Below are 13921 nucleotides of genomic sequence, written 5' to 3'. Positions count from 1 at the left end.
TCAATTTTCGTCAATGTGGTCCCATTCAAATTTGGGCAAAGAACAGGGACCCCTTAAAAATCTGAAGAAGGCGTCCCTGGGACCCCAAAGAATTTAGCCTTAGCAGAAGCCCTGCTTTTATCCAAAGTCTAAGCCTGCTTAATGCTCTTAGTTAATGACTTGTACTAAAGTATGAAAATATGAAATTGTTCTTCATGAGCTAATAAAAAAAAAATGGGGGACAGAAATAGACTAAAAAATTTGTATATTTGAAAACCTAATTTTTATCAAAGTATCGGCTCTATAGTGCATCATATCAATATTGTAAATAATATGATTTAGGATCCTCGATCAACTGTAATCTCACTAATAACCTTTAAAAATGAAACTCAGTTCATGAAACTACTACTTACACAGCACACAACCTAGCTTCCCCACCAATATTGATTGTAATTTGTGAGAAGCCACATATCAAATTTTCTTTCTGATGCATCTTCTAAGAAACCCATCCCACTACAATTTATTTGCAAAATAGTTTGTTTATTTTTAAAGCGGAAGAAGTCTTTATTGGTTGTCTTTACTCAAGATATGTATTTTGTAGGACTTATTGTTTATCGATTAAAAAATTGAATCTGCTTCTGTGAGGAACACATTCCTGTTGGCTCATTCGTGATACAATGAATTATCTTCTTACTTTTACAATTCCTAACCTAGTTCTTCTTAATCAGTCCATTTTACTTAACATCTCAAATTCTTCCTGAGAATTTTTTCTGGGGAAAGAGATCCATCTTCCAGAAAGAGAATTCCATTTATGCAACCCTTTCCAACCCTGGTATTTCTGGTACTAATTGCCAGTTTATTATATTTTTTTCCAAGCTTATTCATTTACAGTTTGTGTGTAGCAAAACATTTAAACACTTATATTCTTAATGACTATTTCCTAACTTGAAAGATTCTGACAGATTTTATTTAGCAATGGTGGCAGGCATGATGTTTCAAGTGAAGGGAGAGCACTGTAGTAGTGCCAAGGACCCTCCCTCATTGCTACTCTGCTTTCTCTCTTCCTACCTGTCTGGTCTGTCTTTCAGCATAATAGTTTCAGATGCGTTTCATGAATGAAGTCTTTTGAGACATTTTCAAACTTTTCTGATGAAGCCTCTTTCCATGGAAAGTTTTAGAGATGCTGTTAAGTTTATTCCATTTGAGCATGATGTTTTTCTTGTGATTTTTGTTAAGAAACAGTTGCCTCAAGAATTCCACAGAGTGGGCTACAGACCAGAAACAGAAAACACTCACCTGTGCTATGGTCAGCTTAGAGCACATCTCACATATGCTTTCCACATCAGAGTCTGTTTTGCGAGCCTGCAGTAACTGTGATGCCTGGACAATGGGATCTAGGGCAAGCTGAGCACCAGACTCCTGCAGTTTGTTGTCACGGAGCCACTGCTCCATGTGACTAAGGTTGTACCTGCAATTTTGAGTCAGTAAGTGTACCTTAAGCTCAAAACACAAAATCCATAAAAAATAAAAATAAAGTATCACTATATTTATGAATGACAAAGCCAGAAAGCAAAATCAAATAAACCTCTAATGCAAATACTGAAGACAGGCAAAACAGTTACAGAGATGAGGTGAGCTTATAGAGATCCATCTGAAAGCTATTTTAACAGCTGTACTATGTTAAGTTCTAGATTCTGTGATTATAAATAAAAACTTTAATATGATATTCTTGGCTATGCAGAGGGAGATTGTGAAGGGATTTTTCATATGCTACATTCTTAGGTCCAGAACACCACGCATTTTACCTCACTACCTCAATTTGTGAAGTAAGCGGACAAACTATGACACAACTGACCTACCTAATTTGCATGCCCTTAGACCAATTGCACATATCTTTGCGCAGCAGCAGATTATTAAGGGCTCCAGCACACATAAAGTAGTACAGCTGTCGGAAGATCTGCTTCACCAACTCTGGGTCTACTGCATGCTGAGTTAAGATGCGCATGTAACTGTTCAGCTGAAACATAGCATGTTGATCATAATGCATGTTGCACATGCATGCTGCAGAAATACTTGTTTCTCTCACAAAAGAAAGCAGGCACCTGCAGTGCACATCAAGCTTTATCTACTCTAGTTAGCAATACACACCTATCTGGTCCTGTTCACTAACCTCCCACAGAAATTACAGCAGCAGTTAAGCAAGTGTGCTGCTATTTATTTTATCACACTCACCGTGCGCATCAAAGCATCCAGCGAGTGTGCATCCTCTTTGCCATCATCAAGGTCCCTCGCATTGCTGGAAGACCGACCACGTAGTCCTGAAGGTTTGCTGGCTGTCAGACCTGCGATGGCTTCATGTTCAAGGATGGCCGGCACTACAACCATTTACAAAGAGGAAATTGTAAGTATGGCTTCTCAAACGATGTCCTAATAAAAAAATATTTCACAATAAAAATCTCTGTGTATCAACTATTGGGGGCTTTTATTATGAGTAGATAGGTAGACATAGCTAAAAAGCTGGTTTAATACTGCAAACATTGCTGTGTTTGGCATTCAGCCTACCTATAAAATATGGATGTTGGAACATTAAATCATCAGATGCCACTAAAGGCAGACTTCTCCATAAACTCTGACTTACCAATGCTGGGCTGAAGTAGCTCCTGCATGAACTTAATAAGGGTCTGATAAATCCAGATGGCTAGGTCTGAGAACACTTGACGGTACTCTGATAGGTCAAAGTTACGGAGACACATCTCATTCTGCCTGGGCTGGTTGTCGACTTGAAATTGCTGAAATCAGACAAGGTGACATTCTAAATTTAGGAATTTTCTGCAGACATTTATAGGCGCTGATTTAAGTGAGTGATGCATTTGTACATGCTTATACACAGGTGCTACTTACAAGCATTGTTTAGCCTTCACACAACTCTAGTCTTACTTTAAAGTGTGCATACAAGAAATATGCAACCAAACAACCATCATTTGAGCCACACAACACATAATCTTTCAGATGCAAACAACTTCACTATCATCTGAGTATTAAATACTATTCCATCTTATATTCACCTCCCCCCCCAAAAAAAAAAAAGAAGAAGAGACTAAATGCATGGCATATTGAATGAAAAAGGTTTTGCCAAATCTTTCAATCGCACCTTGTCACCACTGTACTGTTTAAGAGTGTGCATCAGTCGACACGTATTTGCCAGCCACAAGGTTACCCTCTCCAGGTCATCAGTGTGCTTCTGTGAAGAAACCAAGAGGAATTCAATTAACAATTATGATGGTCAAGACATTTAACAGTTTCTAACAGGAAGTAATTGTAATCATGGTTGGTTATGACTGGTTGGTTGTTTTACACTGTGCCAGCAACTAAGGTTATATCATGGCGAGAGATTATTATTTTAGAAAGGGTGAAAAACAAGACTCCCAGGTGTGTAGACACTAGCACCACTAACAACAGAAAACAACATAAGGAAAAAGGATAATGCAAAAGGGGTAGGTAATGCTAAGTAATTATAATCAAAGAAAATCATTTTCATGGACAGCAGACAAATAACTTCCACTGTTTTCATCAATTTAAACATTTTAACTGCATATCTGAATCGAATCTGAATAGATAATCTCTTCCTTTCGCATAACCTTACTCCCAAAGAAAAAAATTGTTCCCAAAACCTGAAAGTTTCAATGTTTTTTATTTTTTTTTCTGCTGTTAACATGCACATCTATCCAAAGCATTCATTCTAAAATATCCCTAAACTATTAGCCAGACTCTGACCTCTTGACATCTAGGTAATGTCAGGTAAGGTGACACAGCAGGTACAACTTCTGCTTTAGCAGATGAAGTTATCTTCCCTGACATTACCTCGATAATATTAGATATTTACTTTTGCTTTAGGTAGGAAAATTAATAGCTCTAATAGTTACCTTGACAACTTTTTTTATTCCATTGATAGTACCAGTCAGGAGGGCTTTGACTTTGTCATCATCGTTGATATAGTCTGTGTGGCGAACGCACATGAAAAGCACATAAGATGGAAGACCAGGGATTAAGCCAGCTGCCACTTTCGGCTTCAGTTCTGCACAAGGAAAAATTTCAACAAGGCAAGGGCATTATAAAGAGATTCTGAAGCAAAAGCATTTAATACTAAAGACTATAAAATAGCTCAGGCATTATCATTAAAATATACAGATCAGCCTCCAAGTGCTTTGTTCGAATGCTCTAGATTCCATGACATCACCCATAACTACACATTTTGCCTTCCATATACACAGACTTTTGCTTCATTTTGCTTGTCTTTTTATTTTGGAGCCACCAAAAAGATACTTCCATCTCTGTACAAGTGTCAGTCTTCTCTACTAAGTAAACCAACTGAGTGCTACTTATGCAAGCAAGTAGTGCAAGAAAAAAGTGGTATATACCAATGAATATAATAAATAACTAACAAGACAAATATGATGACACCAAAGAACACTTTTTTCCAATTATAAAACATTTAATTGCACACATACAAAGTATTTACTTCACTGATTAAAAACTACTGGACAGCGCCTGTAACATGCTGGAGCCAAACAGAAAAAGACATCTGCTAAAAAAAGACATTTTTACACGGTTACAGTTCCTAAAGGTAGATAAATGGAGAATTTAAATGTAAGGACAGAGGTTATCTTCTTTTAAGCTTCTGATGTCTAGCAATATTATCTACATAAACAGTGTGTATGTCATTCAAGACATGCGGACACCATCATAGGTAAATAACAGAGTAATCAAGATTGGTAATCAAGAGGGATACAATGCTGCCACATTCTACTGACAGTATGAAAAAACTGTGTACCCAGGATGAGATTTTTGATTAATGCTCCTTCGTCTTCCCTCCTGTATTCAAACATGCCCATGTAGGTCCGTTCACGCAGCTTGACCGTGGCACCCATGGTTGCTCCCCCTTTGTCCTTCTCATCTTGCTCCAACTCCGCTGCAATTTCTGCCGCTGAAAGGAGACAATACAGTAAAACAGCTGAGACTGCATGTGTTAATGCAAAAGATGATCAAACAAAGCCTGTCACAACAACTGTCAAAGAGTATAGTTACAAATAACACCTTTGAAAAACTCTTAGCCATTATTTTAAATTTGGGTCAGGTTTTGGATTTTTAAAATATGGCTTTATGAAATGTAAAGCATGAATATTAAAAGCAATAAAATGCACCTCTGAAATAAGTTTACTGTTGAGAAGTCACAATTATACACAAATGACAGTAATTTAAGAATGTTTTGGTCTGTTTCCTGTCCTCAGATGCTCAAATCTTCATCTCTTCTACTGTTTCCACAACAGAATTTATTCTAACTATGGCATCTTTGATGTGCAATAAAAAATTGCATGCATTCTAGAGCCAAGACTTAATGCCTGCCAGAGGCAGGAAAAAACTTTCAAAAAAAGAATGGAAGCAAACTATAACAAACATCAAAAGAACTATTTATTAGGTGAAACCAAATGAGTGCTAAAATATTTGGTTAACAAAATTTTACTTCCAATACTTTATGCATGCTTACATTACATTTAGGACAAGTTATATGGATATATTATGACTACATGCTAAAGTTCAAATTACAAGAAAACACAGATTCAAATAATAAAAATGCTGGATGAACATGCAAGTTACAATTTATAATGCAGGGTAAAAAAAAAAAACCAACTGAATCTACAAATTATAAGAAAAGTATAAGAACTTACAATTTCTAAAAATGGCTGATCAGTATTAAAAAAATTATATCACACAGATATTAATTTTAACTTAAACTTTTCCATTCTTTAACAGCAACAAAGGGCAGAGGACAGCCTGTTACCAATCTCAGAAGTGACTGAGACAGAGGTTGTCATCCAGCTCCATCGCGCTGGTAGTCCTGGGAGTCCATGCATGTACACAAACATTCACACTCATTAATCCATGCAGACTCATCCCTTTAAATAAGACACTTCGCATGCCACATATGAACCAAAGTATGGCTCACTGTTCGTAAATGGCAACTGTCTGAATTGTTTGTTCCTAATGGCAACTCAGTGATTTGTCTGCAGAGGGACATAGTTACTAGGACTGCTTGACTACTAAAAATATATCTAAGCCCACTCCATTTTTCTACCACAGGAAGAGATAAACAAAATTATTTGATATATCTCCTGTGTTTGGCAATGTTTGATTTATTTAAAGCAATTTCTTTTCTTCACACTCTTTATTCTTTATATATATATATATAGCACAATAATCTCTTGTCTTGACAGAACTTGAATATGTAACAGAAGCAAGAGTGGCATAAAAAAGGCACCATCCCAATCTGGCCTGAAGCAAACAAAAAAAAAAGAAGGAAGAGAAGGCATCAATTTGCTCACCTTCTCCATCTTTGAGCTTCTTGGCATATATTTTTAACATCTTCTTCAATTTGCGAATCTGCTCTGACTGCTTATCTATTGTCTCTCGAAGATCCTGAAACAAGACACAGGTTTCCAAGGTGTCACTACTCCAAAAGCGGGAGGAAAATCAGACCAAAAACCACATGGCAGGAGAAAATGCAGTGCTTTTTATTTGTCTTTTTATAGCATGCATAAACCTAGAAACTACCGATTATCTCCCTGGTTTTCTTTTAAAGTTCCCTGTTGTCTTTTAAAGACCTGCAGCAGACAAATTAATAATAATAAAAAAAACATTTGTGCACATGTGTGCATGCATTTATGGATATTGAGGTGGGAGGACCTGAAAATGTCAGTATTTGTATGGCAAATTTAGTAATATTATAATGTGGTAACATCTACTCCACCCTCCCACCAACACTGCTTTTGCTTGAAACCTCTGCATCCCTGTATAATGGCGACAGCAGAAAAATTTAAGCAGTTTAGATGGACAACGTTTGAGAAGCTTGTCTTTATTGCATTAAGCTTGGAATTAATGTCCTCAGACTGTTTTAACGGTTTGAAGCTGCTGATGGCAGAATAGCCCTTAAAATTCATGTACTCAATGTATGCAATGACCTACCAGATTTTCTGCTGTCATACGGGTAATCTCATGCTGCATTGTTGCTTCTATCTTGGCTTCAGGGCCTAAGGTGAGGCTCTGCAAAAAAAACAAAACAACCAATTGGTTTTCAGTGACGAAAAACTTGACGCTTAAACATGTAATACCTTTTGATCACAGACTGACTAAATAAATGACTGTGACTATAACATAAGCCCCCAAAGTGCGTGCGCACACACACACACGCACCCAAAATCTACATTTGGTAACAGTGGTTTAAGGGTTTGACACAATATTTTTTGTTAAAAATAAAAGTTTATGAAAAACCCTTTTAACAATACTGGAGAGTGTCAAATTAAAAACTGGCAATTTTAAAATATTTCTCAACATGCATCAAATAAAATTAAACATCTACATGCACCTTAATGCACTAAGCATGAAATGAACTGAATATTTCTGTGAAGTGCTCTGCTTAAAATATTTAATATTCTCTCCCCATAGCATAACATTACTGATTTTATATTTAAAAAACTATTCTCTGTAAAACAGTACTAATGTTCTGCTCATTTATTTATAACCACACACACAAATGATACGTATAAAAAATTGTTTTTAAGGGCAGCAGAGAAATTTTTTTTAAATGGAAAATTTGTTAGTACAGTGCATCAGTGAAGGATATAAATTATGAAATTAATAGTAAACAACTGTGCAATGATATTTGCTACTTGCATAACTCCAAGATGCTTTTCGTGGTAAACTGTTTTAGGTTGTGTGGAAAATGTTCACATTCCATGCAATATTAATAACATATTTTTACAAGTCATGTTTGTCTTAAATTGGTCTATTACGTCTGGATCAGTGGGATGTGTTCTTCTGCTATGAACACTTCCTTCAAAAGCTTCACAGCTTTTGATAGTGCATTTTGAGGTGTGTAGTAGCATAATGGATAGTGCCTGACATTCCTAAGGCATGGGAGCACAGATGTCTTAAACCATAACAATTTCAGGCTAACTCTTTCAAGAAAATCTTGGAACTGATTTTCTCTCTCTTTCTGTGCAATACCTGTTGTAAGAGCATAAACATCACTTGATGCTTATCTTCAGAACTAGAAGGACCTAAGCTGGCTAATTGCAAACTGTCAAGATACTAAAGTATGAAACTAATATAACAAAGCAATTATGGAAAGAAAAGCTCCTCGTCATGATTTGGCCAGATTTCATTCAAATGGTAAAGAACTGGCACAAAACACTATTTATGTTGACATGCAGAATGTCCAGCCATTAATTTGCTTCCACTTCACACAATACAGCACAAGGATGAGTTTAAGACTTCTTCTGAACTCTTTTTGTTGCAGACAATCAAATCTACCAAAAATGTCCATGCAACAAGTTTTCTACGTAAGTGCCTCTCTTCTATTTTTCTAAAGAAGCTACATATTATAGGTGAGTAGAAAAAAAATTACATAAATAACATGAAAGAAAATTTACTCCTTGACACTAAATGAGTTAGAATGCAAGTCAACAGGTACTTAGAGCTGGTTTCTGTAGTAGTTACATTCTTCACTGAATGTTTCTAGCATCTTTAGAATATAGTTCAGTCACGAAGCATGTTAAATTCTCTGGATACATATGAGTTTACTAACATAAGATTCACTTTGGAGTTTTAGACATGAATTCTTAGATTTTCATGCATTCACAAGTACTAAAGGAAATGTAGGATTAAAAAATAAATCTGATGGCAAGTCAAAAGCCTCTGGCAGATGCCTTCTTTACTGCCCTGACAACAGCTAAGCTATGTAGTAATTGCAGAAGCTGCACAACCATGCTGCATTATCATTACACTTCAACAACCCACAACATGCCCATGTATGCTAACGTTGCCCCATTTCATTTTTTAGCCAAAACATCTGAATGCTCACTGGCATGCAGGTGAAAATTTGTTTAATTTCTGCCAAGTCAAAAATTACCCACATTTCTCTTTAACTGTCTTCTTTGCTGCAAAAATGTCATTAAGTATTAATTGTCATGCTTTATGACCATTAAAGTACATCTACAGAATCCACTGTTCGCAATCACATAATCCATAAATAATGCTTTGCCAATAATTTAATGCTGGCTCCTGTGTCACAAAAATGACACTTTGTGACATCTAATGGTTTTTCACATCAAACTATAAACAGATGGCATAAAGAAATTTCTGAAACTTTAAGGCTTATGATTTTTAAGGAAAGCTTTATATAGACTTTGCTAAGAAAAAAAAAAACCAACAACAAAAAACAATGCTTTAGTGCCTGTGTAAAAGACATCTAACAGTTTACACAGCTGTCAGAAAATTTGGAGTATAAGAATCAAATTTCCTGAATGGCCAAAGAAATAATAATAGCTATAAAGACAGATTCGCTGGTCGCTACACCATGCTATTCATGCATGTCAGAAAATAAATTACACCGTGGTTATGACGAAATACCTTCTACCTATATCACATAAAAATGTTCACATTTTTAAATGCATAAGCCCTTTCTGAACAGACTCCAGTTACAAAATCCATTATGTCAAAAATATGTCTGAGTACAAACCTGTCCGATAAGCTTTTGTTGGCGTTCATTTTCTTTACGAAGTTCTACCAGTTCCTGCTGGTATGCCTTGTCTTTTCTTTTCAGTTCCTTCTCCACGTTCTCTAGCTGGTTCTGTAAGAGTCTGCAAATAAATTGCAAACAATCATTACCAGCATAACTGCAAAAGAGAACTCATCTGAGTACAGAAGTTGCTAAATTATAACTACTTTTCAAAAATCAGATGTTGTGTTTCTTACCACTTTGCATTTTGCAACTCCAGCAACAGATTGATTACAATTTTCTTTATTTCCTCCTTTGTCCAAAAACTTGCATTCGTAGCTGTCTTTGACACATGCCAAAAGCAATGTCAACCATTCTGTCCTTTTCTTGAACATATTTTTTCCCACATCCATCTTTACTTCCAGTCTATAAACTTCTGTAGTTCTGTAAGGTGTATTCTCCATTGCTTTTTCTGCTTACTCCCCCAACCCCTGCATGCCACACTGTGTTTTGAGGAGTAATAATTTATTAACAAGAACTTTGTGGATTTGAGAACTCGCACTCTGGCAATGGTTTCCATTGGTTTCTGTTGCGTTTTTCACATAGTTTGTGTCAACACACTGTCTTTCTAACTATTGTGTTCCACCTTTTCCAGAGTTCACTAAAGATGGTGTTGCTGTAATATCATTTTTCATATCCAGAATGTCATAATGCAACCTTAGGTTTAATAAAGCAATGACAGGTGTGACTAATGACTTTAATAAGGTATACAAAAAGCTCCAGCTGAGAGCAGGATGCTTGTTAAACACAAGTATTGATGGATGACTTTGATCTTCAACCTTCACATACATCTCCCCCACCAAACCCCCACAACAACTGCAAACAACAAAAATAATTTTGTCCAAACTACTTATAAGCACCTGGCAAAGCAGCAACTGATCTGCCTTGCAATTTAAATTAATATCTAGAATATTATCAAAGATAATGTTCCTTTTCTACTTCCAAATATATATAAATAAAAGTGGCAAATGCTACAAAGTTGATTGTTGAAATGTGGACTGGAATGTGTCCATGTGTACACTTGCATGCAAAGATGTGAATGCAGATATACATGTAGTCTGAGTGAGTAAATAGTCTTAAAGGTATGACCATTACAATTAGCTGTGTATTACAGGCTAATAAGAAATAATACTCACAGATGCTGGTAGGTTAATAAAATGTAACGCTTTCATTAAGGTCATTGTCATTATGTTAGGTATGCTGATGAGTATTTTATCACTTAAGTCAGCTGGACAAAGGGTCATAGAAGTTAGCAACCACAGCCATGTAAAGTGCCAGGATGAAGATTATTATTTGTAGAGGGTGGTTAGCGCTCGGAAGGAAAGCTAGAGTGCTTGAGCTGCAGAAACACAAAATTTATCCATAAGAAGGGCTTATCAGGGCGGCAAAGCCAACTGCCAGGGAAGGATCACCACAGCATGACAGTAGAAACAGGAAGGCAGCAATAAACTTGCAGCCTGAGGGCGTTGGTAACAACTGCCTAAGTGGATGTTGTATGTGTGAGTGGATTCTGACATAACAAGAGACACTAGCACTGTGTGGGATACTGAAGTACAAACAACAGATGGTACTGGGACACCTTTAGAGAAGCTAATGTGTAAATATATTGCTTAATTTGAATGTTAATTAATAAATACCTTTTTGTTCATTGATTCACAACATTTTTTAAGTTTTTCGGATCAAGACAAGCAGGGTTTGTGGTTCTGCATGAATGACAATGCTATAACTTATTATCAAAAATGAAGTAATTATACACTCATGTATGTGGTCAGGTACTGCAGCTGGAGGAATAAACCCTTATGTATTCTCTCTTCCTCACTAACACCCCCTCTTCCACTGTGCATGTCTGGTTATAAAAATGCATGAGAGCTACTATTGACAGCAAGGACGCAGACAAAATATCTTCCAAAATAAATAAATAATAACCTTGTCCTCAATTACACCAAGGACATCATACTTTTATAAGGATGGTCATTTAGTGTCGCACAATGGAGGTGCTCCAGTTGCATTATGTGTCAGGTAACAACAGAATGTGTGAAAGCATACAGGTTGTACATACAGGTAAGCAGATTAATGGGTGTATGAGTGAACATGTGAGGGTATGTTTACTGGTTGGGGAAGGGAGAGGGGCAGAAATATAGGAAACTGTTTTCCCCCAGCCAGTTATTAATGTTGTATCAAGGCAAACAACTGGCTCTGTGAACTGATGCAACAAGCATAGAAAAGACAGTATGCCCAAGATGAGATCTGATTCCAGAACAGCTGATCATCCCTGTACTGATGACACGTGTCTGCTACATCAGCAAACTGTAACTAGATATGTATGAGTGCATGTGTTTACAATAACACATTTCCTCCTTATTCTTTAAAAATCATGTGCAATAACTACCGCCAAAAAGGCGACACCTTAAACAACTTGCGTGCTTACACTAGCTCATGTATCTTACCTAACCTCATCAAGAGCTGTGGTACCAGAAGATGCCAATGACCAACGATGGCTTGGTCCCACCTTGCCATAGCGAGGCCCTTGCATTCCGCTGCTGCTACACTCATCGTCAGAAACACATGACATGCTGTGGTAGGCCTGCACAGCACTTGCAGGCAACTTGTTCATGCTTCCATGAAAAGCTCGCCTCCGATGCAGTGGCCCAAAGAAACTTTCCACTGGTGGTGGTCCCATGACATGTTCTGTGGATGGAAACCTCTGCCGCCGCAACTGAACTTCATTGATGCTTGGAGTCAGGCTTTCCACAGATCCACACATGGCAGTTGTGGAGCCAGACAGAGGTTTGAATTTTAGGATAGGAGTTTCTGGCTCAGAGTCTTGATGTCCATCTACAGAAATCTCAGACTGATATCCTGACACGGTCGGCGTGCCTGGTCGGACAGAGTGACGACGATGGTCATCCATCTGAAGAAAATCTCCTGACTCCAACTGGTCACCACTGCTCTCACCTTCCATATCCGAGTTGCTGGTCCGCGATTGAAAGCCATGCATTGATGACCTTTCTACAAAGTCACCATCCAGAGAAAATACATCAGTATTTTCTGCATCACTAGAAGAAAATGCTTCAATTGAAAGACTTCCCACTCCTATAATTCTGGTCATACTTGTTGAAGATATCTTGTCATTAGTAAACTCAGAGCATTCATTTTTCTGTACAATATTACTGTTCTGATCACTGATCCTTTCTAAAGGTTTTGTTATTTCCTCAATTTCTGGATCTGAATCATCCTGGAAGCCATTTTCAAAAGTCAGCATGTAATGACTAGACCGAGGAGATCTAGCTTTTTGTACTGACCAGGAGAGGGCCTCATTTTCATCATTTGTAATGGAGATTTCTTTCTCAAACCTCTCCTTTTCATTATTTGTCTCTGACTGCTCACTTGATGGAACAGATACATTGCCAGCCTGACCATGTACATGAACAGGGAAGGGAGGTAATCCAGCCATGTTTGAGTTGCTTGCTGCATAAAATCACAAAACACTAAAGAATCTATACCACGCTAAAAAATTTTAATGCTCAAAAAGAAGAGAAAACAGAGAGAAAATAAGAAACATAAAATGATGCAATAAAGAACAGGAAAGAGAAAAAAAAATGAATCTGAAACAAAAGGATAGCAAGAAAAGAATATGGATGGTTATTCACATTTTATGCTGAGTCAGCAACAGTGCAATAAGAAATGAGAGAAAGGGACATTCTTTATTTGTAAGATTATTGCACACTAAAGTAGCTCACTGAAATGATACTCTTTCCTGGACCAAGTCTTTCACAGAACCACACAATATCCACACCTACACAACCTGAAGTATGACCCTCAAATCAACAATAACCCTAGGTCCCTACAAAAAATTCTCTAAACACATGATTTTGCCTATATTCTGCTGCTGCCAAAAAATGAAAAGGCTAACTCTTCCCTAACCCAGCCCCAGGTAACAAAGCTGAAAACAACAGGAAAGAGAGAAGAGACAAAAGAGACAGCTAGGCTGTACTGAATATTTAACGAGCTGATCTGAATGACAGGACTGACTGTACTCCCCACACCTCTTTACACATGAATGTGCCCTGAAGCTGAGTGGATTCTTTACATTTTCCCCACTAACTCTTCAATGTGTTTGCATCTTCACCCCACGATCCACTAACCTGCCAAAGATGGGGCAAAGCCTTAGGATGGAGTATTTACTCTGTACAAAAGCTGACAAGAACCATCCCCATCCCAACCTAAAGGTATGGAAGAAAGAAATAAAAGCTGCATTCTACTGTGATGTTACTACGAAGGTTAACTGAAAAGCTTTCTACTGCCTGCAGGTGATACTAGTTATTTCTA

General features: G+C 37.2%; 1 protein-coding gene across 9 annotated transcripts in view; it reads right to left on the bottom strand.

The window, feature by feature from the left end:
* The window catches only part of LOC112556493 (unconventional myosin-Va-like), a 58585-nt gene that overhangs the window by 6352 nt on the left and 38312 nt on the right, over positions 1-13921 (bottom strand). For 6 of the 9 annotated variants that reach the window (XM_025225544.1, XM_025225546.1, XM_025225548.1 and 3 more), the window contains 12 exons: positions 9554-9674; positions 8949-8972; positions 7000-7077; positions 6360-6453; positions 5819-5875; positions 4811-4963; positions 3903-4054; positions 3131-3220; positions 2618-2768; positions 2212-2354; positions 1839-1996; positions 1276-1447 (listed from right to left, as the gene is read on the bottom strand). In XM_025225544.1, the coding sequence (XP_025081329.1) occupies positions 1276-1447; positions 1839-1996; positions 2212-2354; positions 2618-2768; positions 3131-3220; positions 3903-4054; positions 4811-4963; positions 5819-5875; positions 6360-6453; positions 7000-7077; positions 8949-8972; positions 9554-9674 (1393 nt within the window). The remainder of the gene's footprint in view (positions 1-1275; positions 1448-1838; positions 1997-2211; positions 2355-2617; positions 2769-3130; positions 3221-3902; positions 4055-4810; positions 4964-5818; positions 5876-6359; positions 6454-6999; positions 7078-8948; positions 8973-9553; positions 9675-13921) is intronic. The other 3 variants (XM_025225545.1, XM_025225553.1, XM_025225549.1) reach the window with 3 other exon arrangements.

Source organism: Pomacea canaliculata, linkage group LG2 (assembly GCF_003073045.1).
Source record: "Pomacea canaliculata isolate SZHN2017 linkage group LG2, ASM307304v1, whole genome shotgun sequence".
NCBI lineage: Eukaryota > Metazoa > Mollusca > Gastropoda > Architaenioglossa > Ampullariidae > Pomacea > Pomacea canaliculata.
Note: the sequence above shows the minus strand (reverse complement) of the source record. Positions and strands in the feature narration are given on the sequence as shown.